The sequence below is a fragment of the Pseudoliparis swirei genome, chromosome 17 (assembly GCF_029220125.1).
Source record: "Pseudoliparis swirei isolate HS2019 ecotype Mariana Trench chromosome 17, NWPU_hadal_v1, whole genome shotgun sequence".
Taxonomy (NCBI): domain Eukaryota; kingdom Metazoa; phylum Chordata; class Actinopteri; order Perciformes; family Liparidae; genus Pseudoliparis; species Pseudoliparis swirei.
In genome coordinates this window covers 872,889-899,396 of record NC_079404.1, presented here as the reverse complement: position 1 = coordinate 899,396, position 26,508 = coordinate 872,889, and the positions used below count along the sequence as shown (strand labels likewise).

Below are 26,508 nucleotides of genomic sequence, written 5' to 3'. Positions count from 1 at the left end.
AGTGGACCAGTGAGTCCACATGCTAGTGGACCAGTGAGTCCACATGTTGAGTGGACCAGTGAGTCCACATGCTAGTGGACCAGTGAGTCCACATGCTAGTGGGACCAGTGAGTCCACATGTTAGTGGACCAGTGAGTCCACATGCTAGTGGACCAGTGAGTCCACATGCTAGTGGACCAGTGAGTCCACATGTTAGTGGACCAGTGAGTCCACATGCTAGTGGACCAGTGAGTCCACATGTTAGTGGACCAGTGAGTCCACATGCTAGTGGACCAGTGAGTCCACATGTTAGTGGACCAGTGAGTCCACATGCTAGTGGACCAGTGAGTCCACATGCTAGTGGACCAGTGAGTCCACATGTTAGTGGACCAGTGAGTCCACATGTTAGTGGACCAGTGAGTCCACATGCTAGTGGACCAGTGAGTCCACATGTTAGTGGACCAGTGAGTCCACATGCTAGTGGACCAGTGAGTCCACATGTTAGTGGACCAGTGAGTCCACATGTTGTGGACCAGTGAGTCCACATGCTAGTGGACCAGTGAGTCCACATGTTAGTGGACCAGTGAGTCCACATGTTAGTGGACCAGTGAGTCCACATGTTAGTGGACCAGTGAGTCCACATGTTAGTGGACCAGTGAGTCCACATGCTGGTGGACCAGTGAGTCCACATGTTAGTGGACCAGTGAGTCCACATGCTAGTGGACCAGTGAGTCCACATGTTAGTGGACCAGTGGGTCCACATGATAGTGGGACCAGTGAGTCCACATGCTAGTGGACCAGTGAGTCCACATGTTAGTGGACCAGTGAGTCCACATGTTAGTGGACCAGTGAGTCCACATGCTAGTGGACCAGTGAGTCCACATGCTAGTGGACCAGTGAGTCCACATGTTAGTGGACCAGTGAGTCCACATGTTAGTGGACCAGTGAGTCCACATGCTAGTGGACCAGTGAGTCCACATGTTAGTGGACCAGTGAGTCCACATGCTAGTGGACCAGTGAGTCCACATGTTAGTGGACCAGTGAGTCCACATGCTAGTGGACCAGTGAGTCCACATGCTAGTGGACCAGTGAGTCCACATGCTAGTGGACCAGTGAGTCCACATGCTAGTGGACCAGTGAGTCCACATGTTAGTGGACCAGTGAGTCCACATGTTAGTGGACCAGTGAGTCCACATGCTAGTGGACCAGTGAGTCCACATGCTAGTGGACCAGTGAGTCCACATGTTAGTGGACCAGTGAGTCCACATGTTGAGTGGACCAGTGAGTCCACATGCTAGTGGACCAGTGAGTCCACATGTTAGTGGACCAGTGAGTCCACATGTTAGTGGACCAGTGAGTCCACATGCTAGTGGACCAGTGAGTCCACATGTTAGTGGACCAGTGAGTCCACATGTTAGTGGACCAGTGAGTCCACATGCTAGTGGACCAGTGAGTCCACATGTTAGTGGACCAGTGAGTCCACATGCTAGTGGACCAGTGAGTCCACATGTTAGTGGACCAGTGAGTCCACATGTTAGTGGACCAGTGAGTCCACATGTTAGTGGACCAGTGAGTCCACATGTTAGTGGACCAGTGAGTCCACATGCTAGTGGACCAGTGAGTCCACATGTTAGTGGACCAGTGAGTCCACATGTTAGTGGACCAGTGAGTCCACATGCTAGTGGACCAGTGAGTCCACATGTTAGTGGACCAGTGAGTCCACATGTAGTGGACCAGTGAGTCCACATGCTAGTGGACCAGTGAGTCCACATGTTAGTGGACCAGTGAGTCCACATGTTAGTGGACCAGTGAGTCCACATGTTAGTGGACCAGTGAGTCCACATGTTAGTGGACCAGTGAGTCCACATGCTAGTGGACCAGTGAGTCCACATGTTGGTGGACCAGTGAGTCCACATGTTAGTGGACCAGTGAGTCCACATGCTAGTGGACCAGTGAGTCCACATGTTAGTGGACCAGTGAGTCCACATGTTGGTGGACCAGTGAGTCCACATGTTAGTGGACCAGTGAGTCCACATGCTAGTGGACCAGTGAGTCCACATGCTAGTGGACCAGTGAGTCCACATGCTAGGGACCAGTGAGTCCACATGTTGGTGGACCAGTGAGTCCACATGCTAGTGGACCAGTGAGTCCACATGTTAGTGGACCAGTGAGTCCACATGTTAGTGGACCAGTGAGTCCACATGTTAGTGGACCAGTGAGTCCACATGTTAGTGGACCAGTGAGTCCACATGCTGAGTGGACCAGTGAGTCCACATGCTAGTGGACCAGTGAGTCCACATGTTAGTGGACCAGTGAGTCCACATGTTAGTGGACCAGTGAGTCCACATGTTAGCGGACCAGTGAGTCCACATGTTAGTGGACCAGTGAGTCCACATGTTAGTGGACCAGTGAGTCCACATGTTAGTGGACCAGTGAGTCCACATGTTAGTGGACCAGTGAGTCCACATGTTAGTGGACCAGTGAGTCCACATGCTAGTGGACCAGTGAGTCCACATGTTAGTGGACCAGTGAGTCCACATGTTAGTGGACCAGTGAGTCCACATGCTAGTGGACCAGTGAGTCCACATGCTAGTGGACCAGTGAGTCCACATGTTAGTGGACCAGTGAGTCCACATGCTAGTGGACCAGTGAGTCCACATGTTAGTGGACCAGTGAGTCCACATGTTAGTGGACCAGTGAGTCCACATGCTAGTGGACCAGTGAGTCCACATGCTGGTGGACCAGTGAGTCCACATGTTAGTGGACCAGTGAGTCCACATGTTGGTGGACCAGTGAGTCCACATGTTAGTGGACCAGTGAGTCCACATGTTAGTGGACCAGTGAGTCCACATGTTAGTGGACCAGTGAGTCCACATGTTAGGTGGACCAGTGAGTCCACATGTTAGTGGACCAGTGAGTCCACATGTTAGTGGACCAGTGAGTCCACATGTTAGTGGACCAGTGAGTCCACATGCTAGTGGACCAGTGAGTCCACATGTTAGTGGACCAGTGAGTCCACATGCTAGTGGACCAGTGAGTCCACATGTTAGTGGACCAGTGAGTCCACATGTTAGTGGACCAGTGAGTCCACATGCTAGTGGACCAGTGAGTCCACATGTTAGTGGACCAGTGAGTCCACATGCTAGTGGACCAGTGAGTCCACATGTTAGTGGACCAGTGAGTCCACATGTTAGTGGACCAGTGAGTCCACATGTTAGTGGACCAGTGAGTCCACATGTTAGTGGACCAGTGAGTCCACATGTTAGTGGACCAGTGAGTCCACATGCTAGTGGACCAGTGAGTCCACATGTTAGTGGACCAGTGAGTCCACATGCTAGTGGACCAGTGAGTCCACATGTTAGTGGACCAGTGAGTCCACATGTTAGTGGACCAGTGAGTCCACATGTTAGTGGACCAGTGAGTCCACATGTTAGTGGACCAGTGAGTCCACATGTTAGTGGACCAGTGAGTCCACATTTAGCGGACCAGTGAGTCCACATGTTAGCGGACCAGTGAGTCCACATGCTAGTGGACCAGTGAGTCCACATGTTAGTGGACCAGTGAGTCCACATGTTAGTGGACCAGTGAGTCCACATGCTAGTGGACCAGTGAGTCCACATGTTAGTGGACCAGTGAGTCCACATGTTAGTGGACCAGTGAGTCCACATGCTAGTGGACCAGTGAGTCCACATGCTAGTGGACCAGTGAGTCCACATGTTAGTGGACCAGTGAGTCCACATGTTAGTGGACCAGTGAGTCCACATGTTAGTGGACCAGTGAGTCCACATGTTAGTGGACCAGTGAGTCCACATGCTAGTGGACCAGTGAGTCCACATGTTAGTGGACCAGTGAGTCCACATGTTAGTGGACCAGTGAGTCCACATGCTAGTGGACCAGTGAGTCCACATGTTAGTGGACCAGTGAGTCCACATGTTAGTGGACCAGTGAGTCCACATGCTAGTGGACCAGTGAGTCCACATGTTAGTGGACCAGTGAGTCCACATGTTAGTGGACCAGTGAGTCCACATGCTAGTGGACCAGTGAGTCCACATGTTAGTGGACCAGTGAGTCCACATGTTAGTGGACCAGTGAGTCCACATGTTAGTGGACCAGTGAGTCCACATGTTAGTGGACCAGTGAGTCCACATGTTGTGGACCAGTGAGTCCACATGCTAGTGGACCAGTGAGTCCACATGCTAGTGGACCAGTGAGTCCACATGCTAGTGGACCAGTGAGTCCACATGTTAGTGGACCAGTGAGTCCACATGTTAGTGGACCAGTGAGTCCACATGTTAGTGGACCAGTGAGTCCACATGTTAGTGGACCAGTGAGTCCACATGCTTAGTGGACCAGTGAGTCCACATGCTAGTGGACCAGTGAGTCCACATGTTAGTGGACCAGTGAGTCCACATGTTAGTGGACCAGTGAGTCCACATGCTAGTGGACCAGTGAGTCCACATGTTAGTGGACCAGTGAGTCCACATGTTAGTGGACCAGTGAGTCCACATGTTAGTGGACCAGTGAGTCCACATGTTAGTGGACCAGTGAGTCCACATGTTAGTGGACCAGTGAGTCCACATGCTAGTGGACCAGTGAGTCCACATGCTAGTGGACCAGTGAGTCCACATGTTAGTGGACCAGTGAGTCCACATGTTAGTGGACCAGTGAGTCCACATGTTAGTGGACCAGTGAGTCCACATGTTAGTGGACCAGTGAGTCCACATGTTAGTGGACCAGTGAGTCCACATGTTAGTGGACCAGTGAGTCCACATGCTAGTGGACCAGTGAGTCCACATGCTAGTGGACCAGTGAGTCCACATGTTAGTGGACCAGTGAGTCCACATGCTAGTGGACCAGTGAGTCCACATGTTAGTGGACCAGTGAGTCCACATGCTAGTGGACCAGTGAGTCCACATGTTAGTGGACCAGTGAGTCCACATGCTAGTGGACCAATGAGTGAGTCCACATTCTAGTGGACCAGTGAGTCCACATGTTAGTGGACCAGTGAGTCCACATGCAGTGGACCAGTGAGTCCACATGCTAGTGGACCAGTGAGTCCACATGTTAGTGGACCAGTGAGTCCACATGCTAGTGGACCAGTGAGTCCACATGCTAGTGGACCAGTGAGTCCACATGTTAGTGGACCAGTGAGTCCACATGCTAGTGGACCAGTGAGTCCACATGTTAGTGGACCAGTGAGTCCACATGTTAGTGGACCAGTGAGTCCACATGTTAGTGGACCAGTGAGTCCACATGTTAGTGGACCAGTGAGTCCACATGTTAGTGGACCAGTGAGTCCACATGTTAGTGGACCAGTGAGTCCACATGTTAGTGGGACCAGTGAGTCCACATGTTAGTGGACCAGTGAGTCCACATGCTAGTGGACCAGTGAGTCCACATGTTAGTGGACCAGTGAGTCCACATGTTAGTGGACCAGTGAGTCCACATGCTAGTGGACCAGTGAGTCCACATGTTAGTGGACCAGTGAGTCCACATGTTAGTGGACCAGTGAGTCCACATGTTAGTGGACCAGTGAGTCCACATGAAATTAGCGGACCAGTGAGTCCACATGTTAGTGGACCAGTGAGTCCACATGTTAGTGGACCAGTGAGTCCACATGCTAGTGGACCAGTGAGTCCACATGTTAGTGGACCAGTGAGTCCACATGTTAGTGGACCAGTGAGTCCACATGTTAGTGGACCAGTGAGTCCACATGTTAGTGGACCAGTGAGTCCACATGTTAGTGGACCAGTGAGTCCACATGTTAGTGGACCAGTGAGTCCACATGTTAGTGGACCAGTGAGTCCACATGTTAGTGGACCAGTGAGTCCACATGTTAGTGGACCAGTGAGTCCACATGTTAGTGGACCAGTGAGTCCACATGTTAGCGGACCAGTGAGTCCACATGCTAGTGGACCAGTGAGTCCACATGTTAGTGGACCAGTGAGTCCACATGCTAGTGGACCAGTGAGTCCACATGTTAGTGGACCAGTGAGTCCACATGTTAGTGGACCAGTGAGTCCACATGTTAGTGACCAGTGAGTCCACATGTTAGTGGACCAGTGAGTCCACATGTTAGTGGACCAGTGAGTCCACATGTTAGTGGACCAGTGAGTCCACATGTTAGTGGACCAGTGAGTCCACATGTTAGTGGACCAGTGAGTCCACATGTTAGTGGACCAGTGAGTCCACATGTTAGTGGACCAGTGAGTCCACATGCTAGTGGACCAGTGAGTCCACATGCTAGTGGACCAGTGAGTCCACATGTTAGTGGACCAGTGAGTCCACATGCTAGTGGACCAGTGAGTCCACATGTTAGTGGACCAGTGAGTCCACATGTTAGTGGACCAGTGAGTCCACATGCTAGTGGACCAGTGAGTCCACATGTTAGTGGACCAGTGAGTCCACATGCTAGTGGACCAGTGAGTCCACATGTTAGTGGACCAGTGAGTCCACATGTTAGTGGACCAGTGAGTCCACATGTTAGTGGACCAGTGAGTCCACATGCTGGGACCAGTGAGTCCACATGTTAGTGGACCAGTGAGTCCACATGTTAGTGGACCAGTGAGTCCACATGTTAGTGGACCAGTGAGTCCACATGTTAGTGGACCAGTGAGTCCACATGCTAGTGGACCAGTGAGTCCACATGTTAGTGGACCAGTGAGTCCACATGCTAGTGGACCAGTGAGTCCACATGTTAGTGGACCAGTGAGTCCACATGTTAGTGGACCAGTGAGTCCACATGTTAGTGGACCAGTGAGTCCACATGCTAGTGGACCAGTGAGTCCACATGTTAGTGGGACCAGTGAGTCCACATGTTAGTGGACCAGTGAGTCCACATGTTAGTGGACCAGTGAGTCCACATGTTAGTGGACCAGTGAGTCCACATGCTAGTGGACCAGTGAGTCCACATGTTAGTGGACCAGTGAGTCCACATGTTAGTGGACCAGTGAGTCCACATGCTAGTGGACCAGTGAGTCCACATGCTAGTGGACCAGTGAGTCCACATGTTGAGTGGACCAGTGAGTCCACATGTTAGTGGACCAGTGAGTCCACATGCTAGTGGACCAGTGAGTCCACATGTTAGTGGACCAGTGAGTCCACATGTTAGTGGACCAGTGAGTCCACATGCTAGTGGACCAGTGAGTCCACATGCTAGTGGACCAGTGAGTCCACATGCTAGTGGACCAGTGAGTCCACATGTTAGTGGACCAGTGAGTCCACATGCTAGTGGACCAGTGAGTCCACATGTTAGTGGACCAGTGAGTCCACATGTTAGTGGACCAGTGAGTCCACATGTTAGTGGACCAGTGAGTCCACATGTTAGTGGACCAGTGAGTCCACATGCTAGTGGACCAGTGAGTCCACATGCTAGTGGACCAGTGAGTCCACATGCTAGTGGACCAGTGAGTCCACATGCTAGTGGACCAGTGAGTCCACATGTAGTGGACCAGTGAGTCCACATGTTAGTGGGACCAGTGAGTCCACATGTTAGTGGACCAGTGAGTCCACATGCTAGTGGACCAGTGAGTCCACATGTTAGTGGACCAGTGAGTCCACATGCTAGTGGACCAGTGAGTCCACATGTTAGTGGACCAGTGAGTCCACATGTTAGTGGACCAGTGAGTCCACATGTTAGTGGACCAGTGAGTCCACATGTTAGTGGACCAGTGAGTCCACATGTTAGTGGACCAGTGAGTCCACATGTTAGTGGACCAGTGAGTCCACATGTTAGTGGACCAGTGAGTCCACATGCTAGTGGACCAGTGAGTCCACATGTTGGTGGACCAGTGAGTCCACATGCTAGTGGACCAGTGAGTCCACATGCTAGCGGACCAGTGAGTCCACATGTTAGCGGACCAGTGAGTCCACATGTTAGTGGACCAGTGAGTCCACATGTTAGTGGACCAGTGAGTCCACATGCTAGTGGACCAGTGAGTCCACATGTTAGTGGACCAGTGAGTCCACATGTTAGTGGACCAGTGAGTCCACATGCTAGTGGACCAGTGAGTCCACATGTTAGTGGACCAGTGAGTCCACATGTTAGTGGACCAGTGAGTCCACATGCTAGTGGACCAGTGAGTCCACATGTTAGTGGACCAGTGAGTCCACATGTTAGTGGACCAGTGAGTCCACATGTTAGTGGACCAGTGAGTCCACATGTTAGTGGACCAGTGAGTCCACATGTTAGTGGACCAGTGAGTCCACATGTTAGTGGGACCAGTGAGTCCACATGCTAGTGGACCAGTGAGTCCACATGTTAGTGGACCAGTGAGTCCACATGCTAGTGGACCAGTGAGTCCACATGTTAGTGGACCAGTGAGTCCACATGTTAGTGGACCAGTGAGTCCACATGCTAGTGGACCAGTGAGTCCACATGTTAGTGACCAGTGAGTCCACATGTTAGTGGCCCAGTGAGCCCACATGCTAGTGGACCAGTGAGTCCACATGTTAGTGGACCAGTGAGTCCATGCTAGTGGACCAGTGAGTCCACATGTTAGTGGACCAGTGAGTCCACATGCTAGTGGACCAGTGAGTCCACATGTTAGTGGACCAGTGAGTCCACATGTTAGTGGACCAGTGAGTCCACATGTTAGTGGACCAGTGAGTCCACATGTTAGTGGACCAGTGAGTCCACATGTTAGTGGACCAGTGAGTCCACATGCTAGTGGACCAGTGAGTCCACATGTTAGTGGACCAGTGAGTCCATGTTAGTGGACCAGTGAGTCCACATGTTAGTGGACCAGTGAGTCCACATGCTAGTGGACCAGTGAGTCCACATGTTAGTGGACCAGTGAGTCCACATGTTAGTGGACCAGTGAGTCCACATGTTAGTGGACCAGTGAGTCCACATGTTAGTGGACCAGTGAGTCCACATGCTAGTGGACCAGTGAGTCCACATGTTAGTGGACCAGTGAGTCCACATGTTAGTGGACCAGTGAGTCCACATGTTAGTGGACCAGTGAGTCCACATGCTAGTGGACCAGTGAGTCCACATGTTAGTGGACCAGTGAGTCCACATGTTAGTGGACCAGTGAGTCCACATGTTAGTGGACCAGTGAGTCCACATGCTAGTGGACCAGTGAGTCCACATGTTAGTGGACCAGTGAGTCCACATGCTAGTGGACCAGTGAGTCCACATGTTAGTGGACCAGTGAGTCCACATGTTAGTGGACCAGTGAGTCCACATGCTAGTGGACCAGTGAGTCCACATGTTAGTGGACCAGTGAGTCCACATGTTAGTGGACCAGTGAGTCCACATGTTAGTGGACCAGTGAGTCCACATGTTAGTGGACCAGTGAGTCCACATGCTAGTGGACCAGTGAGTCCACATGCTAGTGGACCAGTGAGTCCACATGCTAGTGGACCAGTGAGTCCACATGTTAGTGGACCAGTGAGTCCACATGTTAGTGGACCAGTGAGTCCACATGTTAGTGGACCAGTGAGTCCACATGCTAGTGGACCAGTGAGTCCACATGCTAGGACCAGTGAGTCCACATGTTAGTGGACCAGTGAGTCCACATGTTAGTGGACCAGTGAGTCCACATGCTAGTGGACCAGTGAGTCCACATGTTAGTGGACCAGTGAGTCCACATGTTAGGTGGACCAGTGAGTCCACATGTTAGTGGACCAGTGAGTCCACATGTTAGTGGACCAGTGAGTCCACATGTTGGTGGACCAGTGAGTCCACATGTTAGTGGGACCAGTGAGTCCACATGTTAGTGGACCAGTGAGTCCACATGTTAGTGGACCAGTGAGTCCACATGCTAGTGGACCAGTGAGTCCACATGTTAGTGGACCAGTGAGTCCACATGTTAGTGGACCAGTGAGTCCACATGTTGGACCAGTGAGTCCACATGTTAGTGGACCAGTGAGTCCACATGCTAGTGGACCAGTGAGTCCACATGTTAGTGGACCAGTGAGTCCACATGTTAGTGGACCAGTGAGTCCACATGCTAGTGGACCAGTGAGTCCACATGTTAGTGGACCAGTGAGTCCACATGTTAGTGGACCAGTGAGTCCACATGCTAGTGGACCAGTGAGTCCACATGTGAGTGGACCAGTGAGTCCACATGTTAGTGGACCAGTGAGTCCACATGTTGGTGGACCAGTGAGTCCACATGTTAGTGGACCAGTGAGTCCACATGTTGGGGACCAGTGAGTCCACATGTTAGGACCAGTGAGTCCACATGTTAGTGGACCAGTGAGTCCACATGCTGAGTGGACCAGTGAGTCCACATGTTAGCGGACCAGTGAGTCCACATGTTAGTGGACCAGTGAGTCCACATGCCAGGTGGACCAGTGAGTCCACATGTTAGTGGACCAGTGAGTCCACATGTTAGTGGACCAGTGAGTCCACATGTTAGTGGACCAGTGAGTCCACATGTTAGTGGACCAGTGAGTCCACATGTTAGTGGACCAGTGAGTCCACATGTTGAGTGGACCAGTGAGTCCACATGCTAGTGGACCAGTGAGTCCACATGTTGCAGTGGACCAGTGAGTCCACAAGCTGGTGGACCAGTGAGTCCACATGTTAGTGGACCAGTGAGTCCACATGTTAGTGGACCAGTGAGTCCACATGCTAGTGGACCAGTGAGTCCACATGTTAGTGGACCAGTGAGTCCACATGTTAGTGGACCAGTGAGTCCACATGTTAGTGGACCAGTGAGTCCACATGTTAGTGGACCAGTGAGTCCACATGTTAGTGGACCAGTGAGTCCACATGTTAGTGGACCAGTGAGTCCACATGCTAGTGGACCAGTGAGTCCACATGGAGAGACAGAGAGAGGGAGAGAGAGAGAGAGAGAGAGTAGAGAGAGGGAGAGAGAGAGAGAGTCCTCTCCGTTCGCTGTGTTTCCCATGATCCTCTCTGAGTCAACAGGCCGTCCTCCACCTGTTTCAGGGCGCTTGAGAAATGGACTTTTCCTGAAAGGTTGTGACCTCTGACCTCTGACCCCTGCGGGGCAGGAAGCGACCGCCAGCAGGCAAACGCCTGTGTGGCCGATGCGTTCAGGGTAATCGTTACAAGGAGCTCCGGACGGACAACTTGGTTTCCGGAAATTGCTCAAAAACAATCAATAAACACACAAACATCCCGAAGCTGAGGAGGCGTGGTCACACACACCTCCTGGATTACACACACACACACACCTCCTGGATTACACACACACACACACCTCCTGGATTACACACACACACACCTCCTGGATTACACACACACACACACCTCCTGGATTACGCACACACACACACCTCCTGGATTACGCACACACACACACCTCCTGGATTACGCACACACACACACACCTCCTGGATTACACACACACACACACCTCCTGGATTACGCACACACACACACACCTCCTGGATTACGCACACACACCTCCTGGATTACACACACACACCTCCTGGATTACGCACACACACATATATATATATATATACATTTATATATTTATTTTAAAACTTTATGAACTCATCATGTTTGTTGTGGTTGAAGTGACTCATCTGTAGATATATATACATATATATATATACATATATGAATATATATGTATATATATAAATGTATATGTAGCACCCCAACACTTTGAATTAGAAAGATGGGGTGGTTGGGTTCATGTCTCCATTATTATTGAGCATGATTTTAGTGATCAATTGGATCGACCATATAGGAAATTACCAAATTGACCCCAGATGACCGCTTTTAGTGAACACCATTTGTTTACTGATATAAATGATATATCCAATAATACAATCAAAACAAACAAAACAATCAAACTAAGAAACCGGATTTCTCCAAACAAATTGATAACATTGATGATGATGGTGATTAATCACTTAATTTACCCCCCCCATTGGGCCCACATACACGCTCACACACACTCACACTCCCCAACACGTGGCAGGCCTGTTGCAGCTCTTTCCTTCCAGTGCCGTCCTTCTTTCGGGTGCAGTGTCTTTCTGCCGCCGTGTCTTTCTGCAGCCGTGTCTTTCTGCAGCCGTGTCTTTCTGTAGCAGTGTCTTTCTGCAGCCGTGTCTTTCTGCAGCCGTGTCTTTCTGCAGCCGTGTCTTTCTGCAGCCGTGTCTTTCTGCAGCCGTGTCTTTCTGCAGCCGTGTCTTTCTGCAGTGTCTTTCTGCAGTGTCTTTCTGCAGCAGTGTCTTTCTGCAGCAGTGTCTTTCTGCAGCCGTGTCTTTCTGCAGCCGTGTCTTTCTGCAGCCGTGTCTTTCTGCAGCCGTGTCTTTCTGCAGCCGTGTCTTTCTGCAGCAGTGTCTTTCTGCAGCCGTGTCTTTCTGTAGCAGTGTCTTTCTGCCGTGTCTTTCTGCAGCCGTGTCTTTCTGCCGCCGTGTCTTTCTGCAGCCGTGTCTTTCTGCAGCCGTGTCTTTCTGCAGCCGTGTCTTTCTGCAGCCGTGTCTTTCTGCAGCCGTGTCTTTCTGCAGCCGTGTCTTTCTGCAGCAGTGTCTTTCTGTAGCAGTGTCTTTCTGCCGCCGTGTCTTTCTGCCGCCGTGTCTTTCTGCCGCCGTGTCTTTCTGCAGCCGTGTCTTTCTGCAGCCGTGTCTTTCTGCAGCCGTGTCTTTCTGCAGCCGTGTCTTTCTGCAGCCGTGTCTTTCTGTAGCAGTGTCTTTCTGCAGCCGTGTCTTTCTGCAGCCGTGTCTTTCTGCAGCCGTGTCTTTCTGCAGCAGTGTCTTTCTGTCGCAGTGTCTTCCGGGAGCAGTGTCTTTCTGTAGCAGTGTCTTTCTGTCGCGGTGTCTTTCTGTCGCGGTGTCTTTCTGTAGCAGTGTCTTCCGGGAGCAGTGTCTTTCTGTAGCAGTGTCTTTCTGTCGCAGTGTCTTTCTGTAGCAGTGTCTTCCGGGAGCGGTGTCTTTCTGTAGCAGTGTCTTCCGGGAGCAGTGTCTTTCTGTAGCAGTGTCTTTCTGTCGCGGTGTCTTTCTGTAGCAGTGTCTTCCGGGAGCAGTGTCTTTCTGTAGCAGTACGCACCTTCACACTTCATTCACCCATCATCTCTCATCTCTCCCACTCTCTCCTTTCACCTTTTAACTTCTAAACCCGCCCCCACCAGGTGAGACCAATTGACACCTGTGTGCCCAATCAATCAATCAAGACAAGATATATATTGATCTTTGTGGCTTATTTATATTCTTATTTGTATTTCCCCCCAGGGCTACATATATATATATAAATTTATATATATATATATGTATATACACTACCGTTCAAAAGTTTGGGGTCACTTAGAAATGTCTTTATTCTTCAAAGTAAAGCACTGTTTTTTCAATGAAGATAACATTAATCATAAATACCCTCTATACATTGTTAGTGTGGTAAATGACTCTTCGAGGTGGAAACGTCTGGTTTCTAATGACATGTCTCCAGAGGTGTATAGAGGCCCATTTCATCATCACTCCAGTGTTCTGATGGTACATTGTGTTATCGCCTTAGAAGACTAATGTCTGATTAGAAAACCCTTGTGCAATTATGTTAGCACAGCTGAAAACAGTTATGCTGGTGATATAAGCTATACAACTGGCCTTCCTTTGAGCTTGAAGTTTGAAGAACAAAATTAATACTTCAAATATGAATCATTATTTCTAACCTTGTCAATGTCTTGACTATATGTTCTATGAAATGTTCAATTCATTTATAAATAAAAGTGAGTTTTCATGGAAGACACGAAATTGTCTGGATGACCCCAAACTTTTGAACGGTAGTGTATATATACATTTATATATATATACATATATATGTATATATATATGTATATATATATATGTATATATATATTAGGGCTGTCAGCGTTAACGCGTTAAACTATGCGATTAATGTGGCAGTGATAACGCACTAAAATATTGTGAACGCAATTAACGCAATTTTTTGTTTACATTTTTTTTTAATATACTTTATTAATCCAGTGTCAAACCGCGGCAGTACGGTTTGACACTGTTTCCGTTTTTAAAACAATTATTTCTCCGCGAAAATAAGGATCATAAATGAGTTTAACTTGTGGATGAATCAGTCGGGTTTCCTCCTGCTCCTCCTTCCTCCCGTCTCCCCCTCTGATACACAGAGGAACGGAGGGGCGACGGGTCGGGGGACGCGGCGCGGAAAGAACTCGTCACACGAAACCTTCAACGTGATTGGTCAATCCGTTTGTCTGTCAACATTTAGCGAAAAAACAACCAATGAACACTCAGTAAATCACAAGGACCTCCCACCAAACATGTAAGGCTCATTAGCAGCCTGTCAGTCAGAGAAGCAGAGAACTCGGCGCGAGGACAATGTGCCTCAATATATAGAGCTGAGATTGTTCTGGAATGTTTGATGTAGAACACGTGGGGATGTGTAATATGCAAAAGTCTTTAAAAGGTGAATTTACATGTTTTTGTAAAATGTATAAAATGCCCCCAGCCTCCAGAGGGTGAACAGGACATATGTGAATGTCAGTCAGTCACCAAGGCCACTGGTTCTGCTGTTCAGTGGTAAAGATGACAGGACCAATGGGGTCTCAATATACTTCTTTTTTTTTTACTAATCTGGATGTTTCACTGAAGAAACAATTTATCATCCACGATATTAAATACCTCGCTGGCACTTTATAGGTAGGAGCCTCTTTGAAAACACAGCTCTGTGTGAAGTTTGGTCTTTAAAAAAGAATACAAAGGGATTACTCGTTCATTTAGAAGATTTAGTCTTTAGAAGAAAAAAAACCTTTTAATCGCGATTAATGATTTTCAAAATGTGCGATTAATTAGGTAATTTTTTTTAATCGATTGACAGCCCTAGTATATATACATATATATACATTTATATATATATATATACACTACCGTTCAAAAGTTTGGGATCACTTAGAAATGTCCTTATTTTTCAAAGAAAAGCATTGTTTTTTTCAATGAAGATAACATTAAATCAATCAGAAATACACTCTATACATTGTTAATGTGGTAAATGACTATTCTAGGTGGAAACGTCTGGTTTCTAATGAAATATCTCCAGAGGTGTATAGAGGCCCATTTCCATCAACTATCACTCCAGTGTTCTAATGGTACATTGTGTTTGATCATCGCCTTAGAAGACTAATGGATGATTAGAAAACCCTTGAAAACCCTTGTGCAATTATGTTAGCACAGCTGAAAACTGTTATGCTGGAGATATAAGCTATACAACTGGCCTTCCTTTGAGCTAGTTGATTATCTGGAGCATCACATTTGTGGGTTCGATAAGACTCTCAAAATGGCCAGAAAAAAAGAAGTTTCCTGTGAAACTCGCCAGTCTATTCTTGTTCTTAGAAATGAAAGCTATTCCATGCGAGAAATTGCAAAGAAACTGAAAATGTCCTCCAGCGGTGTGTACTACTCCCTTCAGAGAACAGCACAAACGGGCTCTAACCAGAGCAGAAAGAGAAGTGGGAGGCCCGGTGCACAACTCAGCAAGAAGACAAGTACATTAGAGTCTCTAGTTTGAGAAATAGGCGCCTCACAGGTCCTCAACTGGCAGCTTCTTTAAATGGTACCCATAACGCCAGTGTCAACGTCGACAGTGAAGAGGCGACTCCGGGATGCTGGCCTTCTAGGCAGAGTGGCAAAGAAAAAGCCATATCTGAGACTGGTCAATCAAAGAAAAGATTGGTATGGGCAAAGAACACAGGCATTGGACAGAGGAAGATTGGAAAAAGGTGTTCTGGACAGATGAATCAAGTTTGAGGTGTTTGGATCACACAGAAGAACATTTGTGAGACGCAGAACAGGTGAAAAGATGCTGGAAGAGTGCCTGACACCATCTGTCAAGCATGGTGGAGGTAATGTGATGGTCTGGGGCTGCTTTGGTGCTGGTAAAGTGGGAGGTACCAGGTAAAAGGGATTTTAAATAAGGAAGGCTATCACTCCATTTGGCAACGCCATGCCATACCCTGTGGGCAGCGCTTGATTGGAGCCAATGTCCTCCTCCAACAGGACAATGACCCAAAGCACACCTCCACATTGTGCAAGAACTATTGAGGGAAGAAGCAGGCAGCTTGCTGTCTGTAATGGAGTGGCCAGTCACCAGATCTCAACCATTGAGCTGTTGTGGGAGCAGCTTGACCGTATGGTCCTCAAGAAGTGCCCATCAAGCCAATCCAACTTGTGGTGCTTCAGGAAGCGTGGGGTGACATGTCAACAGATTACCTCAACAAATTAACAGCTAGAATGACAAAGGTCTGCAATGCTGGAATTGCTGCAAAAGGAGCATTCTTTGACGAAAGCAAAGTTTGAAGAAAAAAATTAATACTTCAAATACAAATCATTATTTCTAACATTGTCAATGTCTTGACTATATTTTCTATACATTTTGCAACTCATTTGATAAATAAAAGTGTGAGTTTTCATGGAAAACACGAAATTGTCTGGGTGATCCCAAACTTTTGAACGGTAGTGTATATATATTTATATATATATATGTATATAATATATACATATATATACATTTATATATATATGTATATATATATATAAACAAACTATATATATATATAAATGTATATATATATAAATATACATATATATATATACGTATATATACATTTATATATATACATATATATTTTTTTATATATACATATAAATATATATATATATAAATGTATATCTATATATACATAAATATACATTTATATGTATATATATATATTTATATATATGTATATATATATACTGTACATATATATATATGTATATATACATTTCTATACATATATAAATATATATATGTATATATATATACTAGTGCTGTGAAAAATAACGCGTTAACTCAGTTAATTCAATTTCAGGTTTAACTAGTTTTTTTTTTTTTTACGCATTTAACGCATGCGCAGAATGAGCTTCCAATCCGTCTGTTGTTGGTCGTCGGGACGAAAAAAAAAGTCACTTGCAAAATGAGCTTCCAATCCACCACTTCAATCTGAACTCTGTCCGCTCTCATGCAGACGGTCTGTTCATCGGTAATGATCCTTCCGCAGGTTCACCTCCGGAAACCTTGTGACGACTTTTACTTCCTGTAGATCAGGGTCTCAACACGTCGATCGCGACCTGCCAGTCGATCGCGGCGTAGTGTCGGTAGATCGCATGACATTAAAGAGATTGGCCCGCCCCCTGACATGTTCTCTAGAGCACGTCTTTGTTTATTAAACTAAACGTCTGTTGTTGATCGTATCTCCACAGCAGCATGTCATCTCTGTCTCTTCGCGTTGCGTTAACACTTATCGAACTCCGTCTCGCGCACCACAGAGCTCCGTGCGCGCGCATCGGGACCGAGCAAAAAAAAAGTCACTTGTCAATCTGTCCACCTGTCCGGGCCGGTGAGGTTTCAGCTTTGCAGCGGTGTCCCCGCCGTCCCTTTCATCACGGCCCAGTTCATGAAGAAAACCCACACAGTCAGTTTGCCTCAGCAGCTGCTAGAGGAAGACTAGAGGCCTTTAGATTGTATCATGGTGGAGTTAATGGTTGACAAACAAGAGAAACATGTTCTGTTTAACCTCCTGTTACCTTTACATTTACTAACATATTTTACCCTCGGGGTCAATTTGACCCCAACAATTAAAACCTCCAGAAAATTATTAGAATTAATATTGCTTCCCAAGTTTAAGTGTGAGGTACTTTATGTTTGTTTGTTGACTACCTAAATAGCCCTTTAAATAAATAAAGAAGTTGATATTTCTGATATGTTTGACACAGTGAAAAACAGTCTGGGGTCAAATTGACCCCAAAGAACACCGACATTAAACATTGAATGGGGTCAAATGGACCCGAAAGGTAACAGGAGGGTTAAACATTCTGTTTAGGATGAAGATGTATTAATGTTCCATATGGAAGAAAACTGCTAAATAACTGCTGAGTTGCAGCACCATTGTATAGAAGAATGTATAAATGTATATATCCGTCTTTTGTCATAAATCTCTATGTTCTCACAAAATATACCGAGAATATCGGTAATATGTGATTAATCATGATTAATCCACAAAAACCTGTGATTAACCCGATTAAAAATTTTAATCGTTTCACAGCCCTAATATATACATATATATACATTTATAAATATATATATGTATATACAGGACTGTCTCAGAAAATTAGAATATTTTGATAAAGTTCTTTATTTTCTGTAATGCAATTAAAAAAACAAAAATGTCATGCATTCTGGATTCATTACAAATCAACTGAAATATTGCAAGCCTTTTATTTTTTTTTATATTGCTGATTATGGTTTACAGCTTAAGAAAACTCTAAAATCCTATCTCATAAAATTTTAATATTTCCTCAGACCAAGTAAAAAAAAGATTTATAACAGCTGAGTGTTTGTCAAGGCTCAGGAAACCCTTGCAGGTGTTTCGAGTTAATTAGACAATTCAAGTGATTTGTTTAATACCCTACTAGTATACTTTTTCATGATATTCTAATATTTAGAGATAGGATATTTGAGTTTTCTTAAGCTGTGTTATAATCAGCAATATTACAAGAATAAAAGGCTTGCAATATTTCAGTTGATTTGTAATGAATCCAGAATGCATGACATTTTTGTTTTTTTAATTGCATTACAGAAAATAAAGAACTTCATCACAATATTCTAATTTTCTGAGACAGTCCTGTATATAGTTAATTAAATTACAGGATTAATTAGTTTTGTTTTTTTAACGCATTTAACGCATGCGCAGAATGAGCTTCCAGTCCGTCTGTTGTTGGTCGTCTCTCCAGCAGCGTGTCATTCTGTCTCTATGTATCGCGTTAACACGACTCCGATCTCCGTCTCGCGCGCCGCAGAGCTCGGATGCCGGCGTGTGTGCGCACATCGGTAAGTGTATATATGTGATTAATCATGATTAATCCACAGAAACCTGTGATTAACCTGATTAAAAATGTTAATCGTTTCACAGCCCTAATATTTATATATATATATATACATTTATATATATACATATATAAATATATATATGTATATATATATATATATATTACATATACAGGACTGTCTCAGAAAATTAGAATATTGTGATGAAGTTCTTTATTTTCTGTAATGCAATTAAAAAAACAAAAATGTCATGCATTCTGGATTCATTACAAATCAACTGAAATATTGCAAGCCTTTTATTCTGATTTATTGCTGATTATGGCTTACAGCTTAAGAAAACTCAAATATCCTATCTCTAAATATTAGAATATCATGAAAAAGTATACTAGTAGGGTATTAAACAAATCACTTGAATTGTCTAATTAACTCGAAACACCTGCAAGGGTTTCCTGAGCCTTGACAAACACTCAGCTGTTATAAATCTTTTTTTTAACTTGGTCTGAGGAAATATTCAAATTTTATGAGATAGGATTTTAGAGTTTTCTTAAGCTGTAAGCCATAATCAGCAATATTAAAAGAATAAAAGGCTTGCAATATTTCAGTTGATTTGTAATGAATCCAGAATGCATGACATTTTTGTTTTTTTAATTGCATTACAGAAAATAAAGAACTTTATCACAATATTCTAATTTTCTGAGACAGTCCTGTATATACATATATGTATATATATATGTATATATATTTATACAGATGAGTCACTTCAACCACAACAAACATGATGAGTATAACGTTTTCCTCCTCAGAGACGTTACTGAAGCTCGTCTTCTCTGGATGATGTAATGTGGTTGACCTCCTCTCCTCCTCCTCCTCTCCTCTCCTCCTCTCTCCTCTCCTCTCCCCTCTCCACCTCCTCCTCTCCCCTCTCCTCCACCTCCTCCTCCCCTCTCCTCCTCCTCCTCTCCTCTTCCCCCCCCCCTCCTCCTCTCCTCCTCCTCCTCTCCTCCTCCCCTCTCCTCCTCTCCTCCTCTCCTCTCCTCCTCCTCCTCTCCTCCTCCTCCTCCTCCTCCTCTCCTCCTCCTCCTCTCTCCTCCTCCTCCTCTCCTCCTCCTCCTCCTCTCTCCTCCTCCTCCTCTCCTCCTCTCCTCCTCCTCTCCTCCTCCTCCTCTCCTCCTCTCCTCCTCTCCTCCTCCTCTCCTCCTCCTCTCCTCCTCCTCTCCTCTACTCTACTCCACTCCCCCTCCTCCTCTCCTCCTCTCCCCCTCCCCTCCTCTCCTCCCCTCCTCTCCCCCTCTCCTCCTCTCCCCCTCTCCTCTCCCCCTCTCCTCCTCTCTCTGTGCTGGGCTGCTCTCGGGCTCACGGCGTTCCCAGCAGCCTCTCTGATAGCGGCGCTCGGTGATTGCCTCGGAGGATCAGGGCGGCGGGCGAGCGGCGGCTCGACATACCTCACAGGCTGCGGGGTCAAAGGTCGTCCTCGGAGGCCCGGGACTACGGGCGGAGGTACAATTTATATTTTGTATCCTCCTGCTTTTGTTTTTCATCGCCTCACCTGACACTCCCACGCCACCGCGCCATCTCAGGTGGTAGTTTTCAAGGGGGGGGGGGGGGGGGGGGGGTTCACTAATGTATGAAAACAACAGAGAGACCGGATCAACCTTGAGCTGCAGGTTTGGAAACGAGATCCAAGGCCGCTGGATGTGGGAACCGGCGAATCGCAGAGAGCGTGATGCGTTCACTGACCCCACGGATATTTACGACCACGAGAGTCTCACCAGAGCTGCTGTGAAGGGCTCGCCACTATTACTACGAACATTCACATTTATATGAAGTGACTCAAGCTTGTAAAAACACTGTATATACCGTGTGCATTCTGCAGGGCTTCGTGTGTGTGTGTGTGTGTGCGTGTGTGTGTGTGTGTGTGTGTGTGTGTAACTTCTACACACAGCTGCAGCTCATTTGCATGCAGCGTGTAACAAACTCACAAAGCGTTGCATCGTATTAATATCACAATGTTTCATTTGAAACAAATAAAGGCGACACACGCTGTGTGTGTGAGTGTGTGAGTGTGTGCGTGTGTGTGTTTGTGCGTGTGTGCGTGTGTATTTGTTTCGTATGTTTTTAAATGCTCGTTTTTATTCATCTGTAGAATTAATGGCGATGTTTAGCAGCGCTTCGAGTTAACGTGACGTTCAGGGAACTTATTTATATTTATTTATATTTATTTATATTTATATTTTTATTTATTCTGTTTGAAAAACAAACGAGTTCAGAGGAAAATAATAATTATTAAATATCGTAGAACATTCAGAATTTAAATTATTATGCATAAATATGGAAAAGGGCACAGACGATAATAATAATAATTACATTTTAAATCTACATTTAATAAAACTTTAAGGAATATTCCAGAGAATCATTTAAAGATTATTATGTATCTATCTTAATAAGTATCTTTATATTTAATTTGTTGCACGTCAAATACTGAAAACAAGAATGCATCCCATAATAATGTCGTTATTACTGCTGTGGCTGAGGAGGTGGAACAGGAATATTAAAAAGCCTCCAGACCTTCTGGTGGTGGATCGGGTCTGCTGGGGTCCTGGGCCCTGGGGGGGGGTGATATTTACACATCATGAGCCAGTCTATTATATTGACACCCAGGCGACCCGCTCTGTGTGCTCTGCCCAGCCGCGTGCTGATTGGCCGGTTCCTGCGATGTGGCATTCCGACGCCGCGGCCCACGGCGTCCATTACCCAGCGAGCAATGAGCCGAGAGGTCAAGGGGGGCGGGGCCACGTGGAGGAGGTGGGGCTTGCAACCCAAGTGGGGATTAAGTTCTCTCTCTCTCTGGGACTCGCTCGGCGCCATCAGAACCGGCGTGTTGGAACTGCAGCGAGCAAATGTTTGACTTTATTTAAAATTCATTGTTCAGCATTACAGCGCCGGCTGGGCCGCGGCCAGATAGCAGAGGTGAGCAGACGGACTGTATATATATATATATTTATATATTTATATATATATATATATAAATATATATATATTTATATAGACCATGTTTTGTGGTCCAGGGCTTGCAGCCCTCCAGTTGCCGCCCCTGCTCCATTCTGCCATTTACCAATAGCATCACAATATTTGCCATCCCATAATAAGCGTCCACAGTGATCCGTGTAACTGCTGTTGATGTTGGAGCCCGAGGAAAATAAAATAAATGTGTTTGACGCATAAAGGATACATTATATTATATTATTATTATTATTATTATTAGAATGTCATCACCGCTTTGTTGCCGATACTTGAGGAACAATCATAAGTTCCTTTAAAAGGTGATTTAAATAATAAATTATCATGAAGCTTTTACAAGAGTTTAATATTCAAAACACTCGGAGAAGAAAAAACACCTTTGAGTTGAAATGATTTACAGAAGAACACGCTGCCTTCAAACGCCTCACACACACACACACACACACACACACACAATACAGTAGCCTTTGAAAATAGTCTTCACAAGCAGGGGAGAAATGCAATTATGAAAGGTCATCTTTTAGCCCAAAATATTATTCTAAGTGTTTCTGCACACGTGCAGAACGTCAAACAATCTGCGGAGCTCTAACTGAGAGCGACAGTTTTAATATAGTATATAATAAATGACAGTTTTATTATAATATATAATAAATGGGAACCGGCCTTCAATTCATGATCAAGAGGTTTTATGAATTAAATGTAAATGATCGTTTTGCATATCTGGATCTTTTTGTTCCTCTTTTCTTAAATGGAGTAAAATAATCCTAATTGTTTCCTGGAGTCGTGACGCTGTTGAACCTGTGAGGACCGACCCGGGTTTGAGGCCCCGTGCAGGTCTCAGGCCCCTCCCCTGAGACTGGGGGACCCTTTGGAGGCCCCGAGTCACGGTTTGGGCCCCACTTACACAGAACAGTAAATGTAATTAATAACGATTAAATCTCCTTTTATTTATGCTGTTACTGTCACGGAGGTTCTTTTTTAAATTGTTAATTTTTTTATATTTGAATAAAAAATCTAAATGTAAGTTTAGTCAAATAGTTTGAAACTGAAAAAAATATAAGAAATGAGACTTTATTCGTAATTATGTTTCAAAGAGTAATTGTGCATTTTAATTCTTATTAATATTATTGTAAGTGTATTTTAAGTGTATTTTAGTGTATTTTAATGTGTATTTAAGTGTATTTAAGTGCTGTGTGCTCATGTCGCTGCAACATGAAGAACACGTGTGTGTTTGTAATTTGGGAAACATTTAAATTCCTTATCCGTTTATTTAATTTCAATCTTCTGATTTTTTTCAGCATGAACGAAACGTTTCTGTTTCTCTCTTTGAAGTCAAGAAAAACCCATAAAGTATTATCACTTAAATTCATCTGGTACAAGAAACTCAACTTTAGGATTTAATATTATTAACACTTTAATATTAAGTGTTTCAAATTAAAGATGTTTCATTCATTTAAAATAAATAAATTACACTTTTAAAATCAATCTTAATGGCAAAACTATTAGTTTAGTTTAAATAAAGAGCATTTTAATCCTGATTAGTCTAACAATCATGTAGAACACGACCAGCAGCCGTGTGTTAACTGTGTGGCCCTCAGGCCCCATGGGGAGCCTCAGTGTGGCCCTCAGGCCCCATGAGGAGCCTCAGTGTGGCCCTCAGACTTCATGAAGAGCCTCAGTGTGGCCCTCAGGCCCCATGAGGAGCCTCAGTGTGGCCCTCAGACTTCATGAAGAGCCTCAGTGTGGCCCTCAGACCCCATGAGGAGCCTCAGTGTGGCCCTCAGGCCCCACGAGGAGCCTCAGTGTGGCCCTCAGGCCCCACGAGGAGCCTCAGTGTGGCCCTCAGACTTCATGAAGAGCCTCAGTGTGGCCCTCAGGCCCCATGAAGAGCCTCAGTGTGGCCCTCAGACTTCATGAAGAGCCTCAGTGTGGCCCTCAGGCCCCATGAGGAGCCTCAGTGTGGCCCTCAGACTTCATGAAGAGCCTCAGTGTGGCCCTCAGGCCCCATGAGGAGCCTCAGCGTGGCCCTCATGAAGCTGGAGCTCCTCAGGAGCCTCAGCGTGGCCCTCATGAAGCTGGAGCTCCTCAGGAGCCTCAGTGTGGCCCTCAGACTTCATGAAGAGCCTCAGCGTGGCCCTCAGGCCTCATGAGGAGCCTCAGCGTGGCCCTCATGAAGCTGGAGCTCCTCAGGAGCCTCAGCGTGGTTATCAGGCCCCATCTAGTGGCTGCACAGGGTTAAGAGACATAGACCAACATGAGAGAGAGAGAGAGATTAAAGATATCTGAAGAGGGAGAGATGGAATCATCATCATCATCATCATCATCATCATCATAAATACAAAACATAATAATAATAATAATAATAAATACAAACATCATAATAATAATACTAATGATAATAATAAATACAAAACATAATAATAATAATGATAATAATGATAATAATAAATACAAAACATAATAATAATAATAATAATAATGATAATAATGATAATAATAAATACAAAACATAATAATAATAATAAATACAAAACATAATAAGGAGGAGGAGGAGGAGGAGGCTGATGAAGGTGCGCGGCCTGTTTCTGATATGAAGACCTCTCCGTGGAGGCGATGCCCTCTGGATCCCCTCTTCTCTTCACAGGCCCATTATCCAATTGAAAACCGATCTTCGGCTCTATTGTGTGTGTGTGTGTGTGTGTGTGTGTAGGTGTGTAGGTGTGTGTGTGTGTGTGTGTGTGTAGCTCACACATGGGACCATTTTATTCCCTTCTGGTGGCAATTTACAAACATGTAGAAGTGAGAGCAGGAGCTCCACCTGTCTCCCCACCTTCATCATGGGGGGGGGGGGGGGGGCTGTCTCACCACCTTGTTCATCATGTTCCTACCCATGGGGGGGGGGGGGCTGTGACAATGTGTAACCCCCCAGTGGGACTGTCTCTGGAGGAGGATCTAATGTATTGTGACTCCTGCTGTCAGCAGCTCACAGACTCACAGACTCACAGACTCAGAGACTCACAGACTCACAGACTCTGAGACTCAGAGACTCTGAGACTCAGAGTCTAAGTGAAGAGAGTGAAAGTGAAGGAACACATTAATGTGAGGCTTTGAACAAATTAACATGATAACGTATAATTATCATTCAGTCCTAGAAAGAGGGGGAGAGACATAGGGAGAGAGAGAGGGGGGGGAGAGAAAAAGACATAGAAAGAGAGAGAGATGGAGAGAGAAGGAAAGGGAGAGGGGAAGAGGGAGGGAGAGAGAGAGAGGAGAGGAGGAGAGAGAGAGGAGGAGAGAGAGAGGGAGGAGAGAGAGAGAGAGAGGAGGAGAGAGAGAGGGAGGAGAGAGAGAGAGAGGAAAGGAAAGGGAGAGAGAAAGAGAGAGAGAGGGAGGGAGAGAGAGAGGAGAGGAGGAGAGAGAGAGAGAGGGAGGAGAGGGAGGAGAGAGAGAGAGGGAGGGAGAGAGAGAGAGGAGAGGAGGAGAGAGAGGGATGGAGAGAGAGGAGAGGAGGAGAGAAAGAGGGAGGAGAGGAGGAGAGAGAGGGAGGAGGAGAGAGGGAGGAGAGGAGGAGAGAGAGAGGAGAGGAGGAGAGAGGGAGGAGAGGAGGAGAGAGAGGGAGGAGAGGAGGAGAGAGAGAGGGAGGAGAGGAGCAGAGGAGGAGAGAGAGAGGGAGGAGGAGAGAGAGAGGGAGGAGAGGAGGAGAGAGGGAGAGAAGGAAAGGGAGAGAGAGAGCGAGGTGGAGGTTCCCTTCCGTAACACCCATCTCTCCTCAGGTGTTCTTAATGGCGTCTCTAATTGTTCATCAGGACACCTGGCCGCCGACATGTATCTGCTTGTTGCCGTGATTTCCCCCGAGCGCGGCGTCTATTTGAACGCCGACTCGACTCAAACGCCTCTAATGGAAATGCCCATGGCAGCCGGGGGGGGGGGGGGGGGTAACCCGACCCGACCCCTTGTTGTGTCACATGACTCACAAAGTGACAACACCTTTAAACCTGAAGGCTCCCCGTGAGGTCACCGGCGGTACTGCCCCCCAGGCGGTTGTGCTCATCAAGCCCGGGCCTGTGCGTCCCCGATGAGCTCGCCGCCATCTGGACGTGAACTGTGGCGTTTGGCAGCTGCTTGTCCAACGCGGGGGAGTCGCCCCGTTGCCTTCTGGGAGTTTCCACTCCGTGATTATCGGTCTCCATCAGGCGGCCGGCGGCGTCCCGGAGGTGAAGGCCCGCCGCGGATGTTATTTATACATGAAAGGAAGCTCATTGGTCCGCGGGCGCCGGCCGCCACTCAGGGGAGCCGCCGCCATTGTGCACCTTTAAAAAAAAAAAAAAGCTCAAATTGATTCCACCTCGTGGATTTTATTCATGATGAAAGTCTCGGCGTCGAATGCGTGAAATGAAGCGCTGATGCGACGCCGGGGGAGCGGCGCCGTCGCCGCGGTGCAGACGGGCGTGTCGCGACTCGAGTCTCCCTGACGACTCGCCGTCCTCCGAGGCCTCGCCTCACGCGCCCCGCTGGCGGCGTGCAGGTCGACGTCCGCCGGCCTCCACCTGGTTTGGTGACTTGGCAGCAGCACGAAACACGCTCTCCTCTCTGAAGTCGTGGAATGATCTTGATCATGTTGTTCTGGTCAGATGAGAGAATGCGAGTAGCCAATGAGACGAGACTAAAGCCAGACCTGTGATTGGTGGAGC

At 46.5% G+C, this 26,508-nt stretch overlaps 1 protein-coding gene across 1 annotated transcript in view; it reads left to right on the top strand.

Annotated features, from left to right (window-relative positions):
* tm9sf3 (transmembrane 9 superfamily member 3) overlaps window positions 1–23,967 on the top strand; it is a 200,317-nt gene extending 176,350 nt beyond the window's left edge. The window contains exons 14-16 of the mRNA XM_056436187.1: window positions 21,485–21,601; window positions 23,602–23,714; window positions 23,819–23,967. Of these exons, the coding sequence (XP_056292162.1) occupies window positions 21,485–21,601; window positions 23,602–23,714; window positions 23,819–23,967 (379 nt within the window). The remainder of the gene's footprint in view (window positions 1–21,484; window positions 21,602–23,601; window positions 23,715–23,818) is intronic.
* The last annotated feature ends 2,541 nt before the right edge of the window (window positions 23,968–26,508 follow it).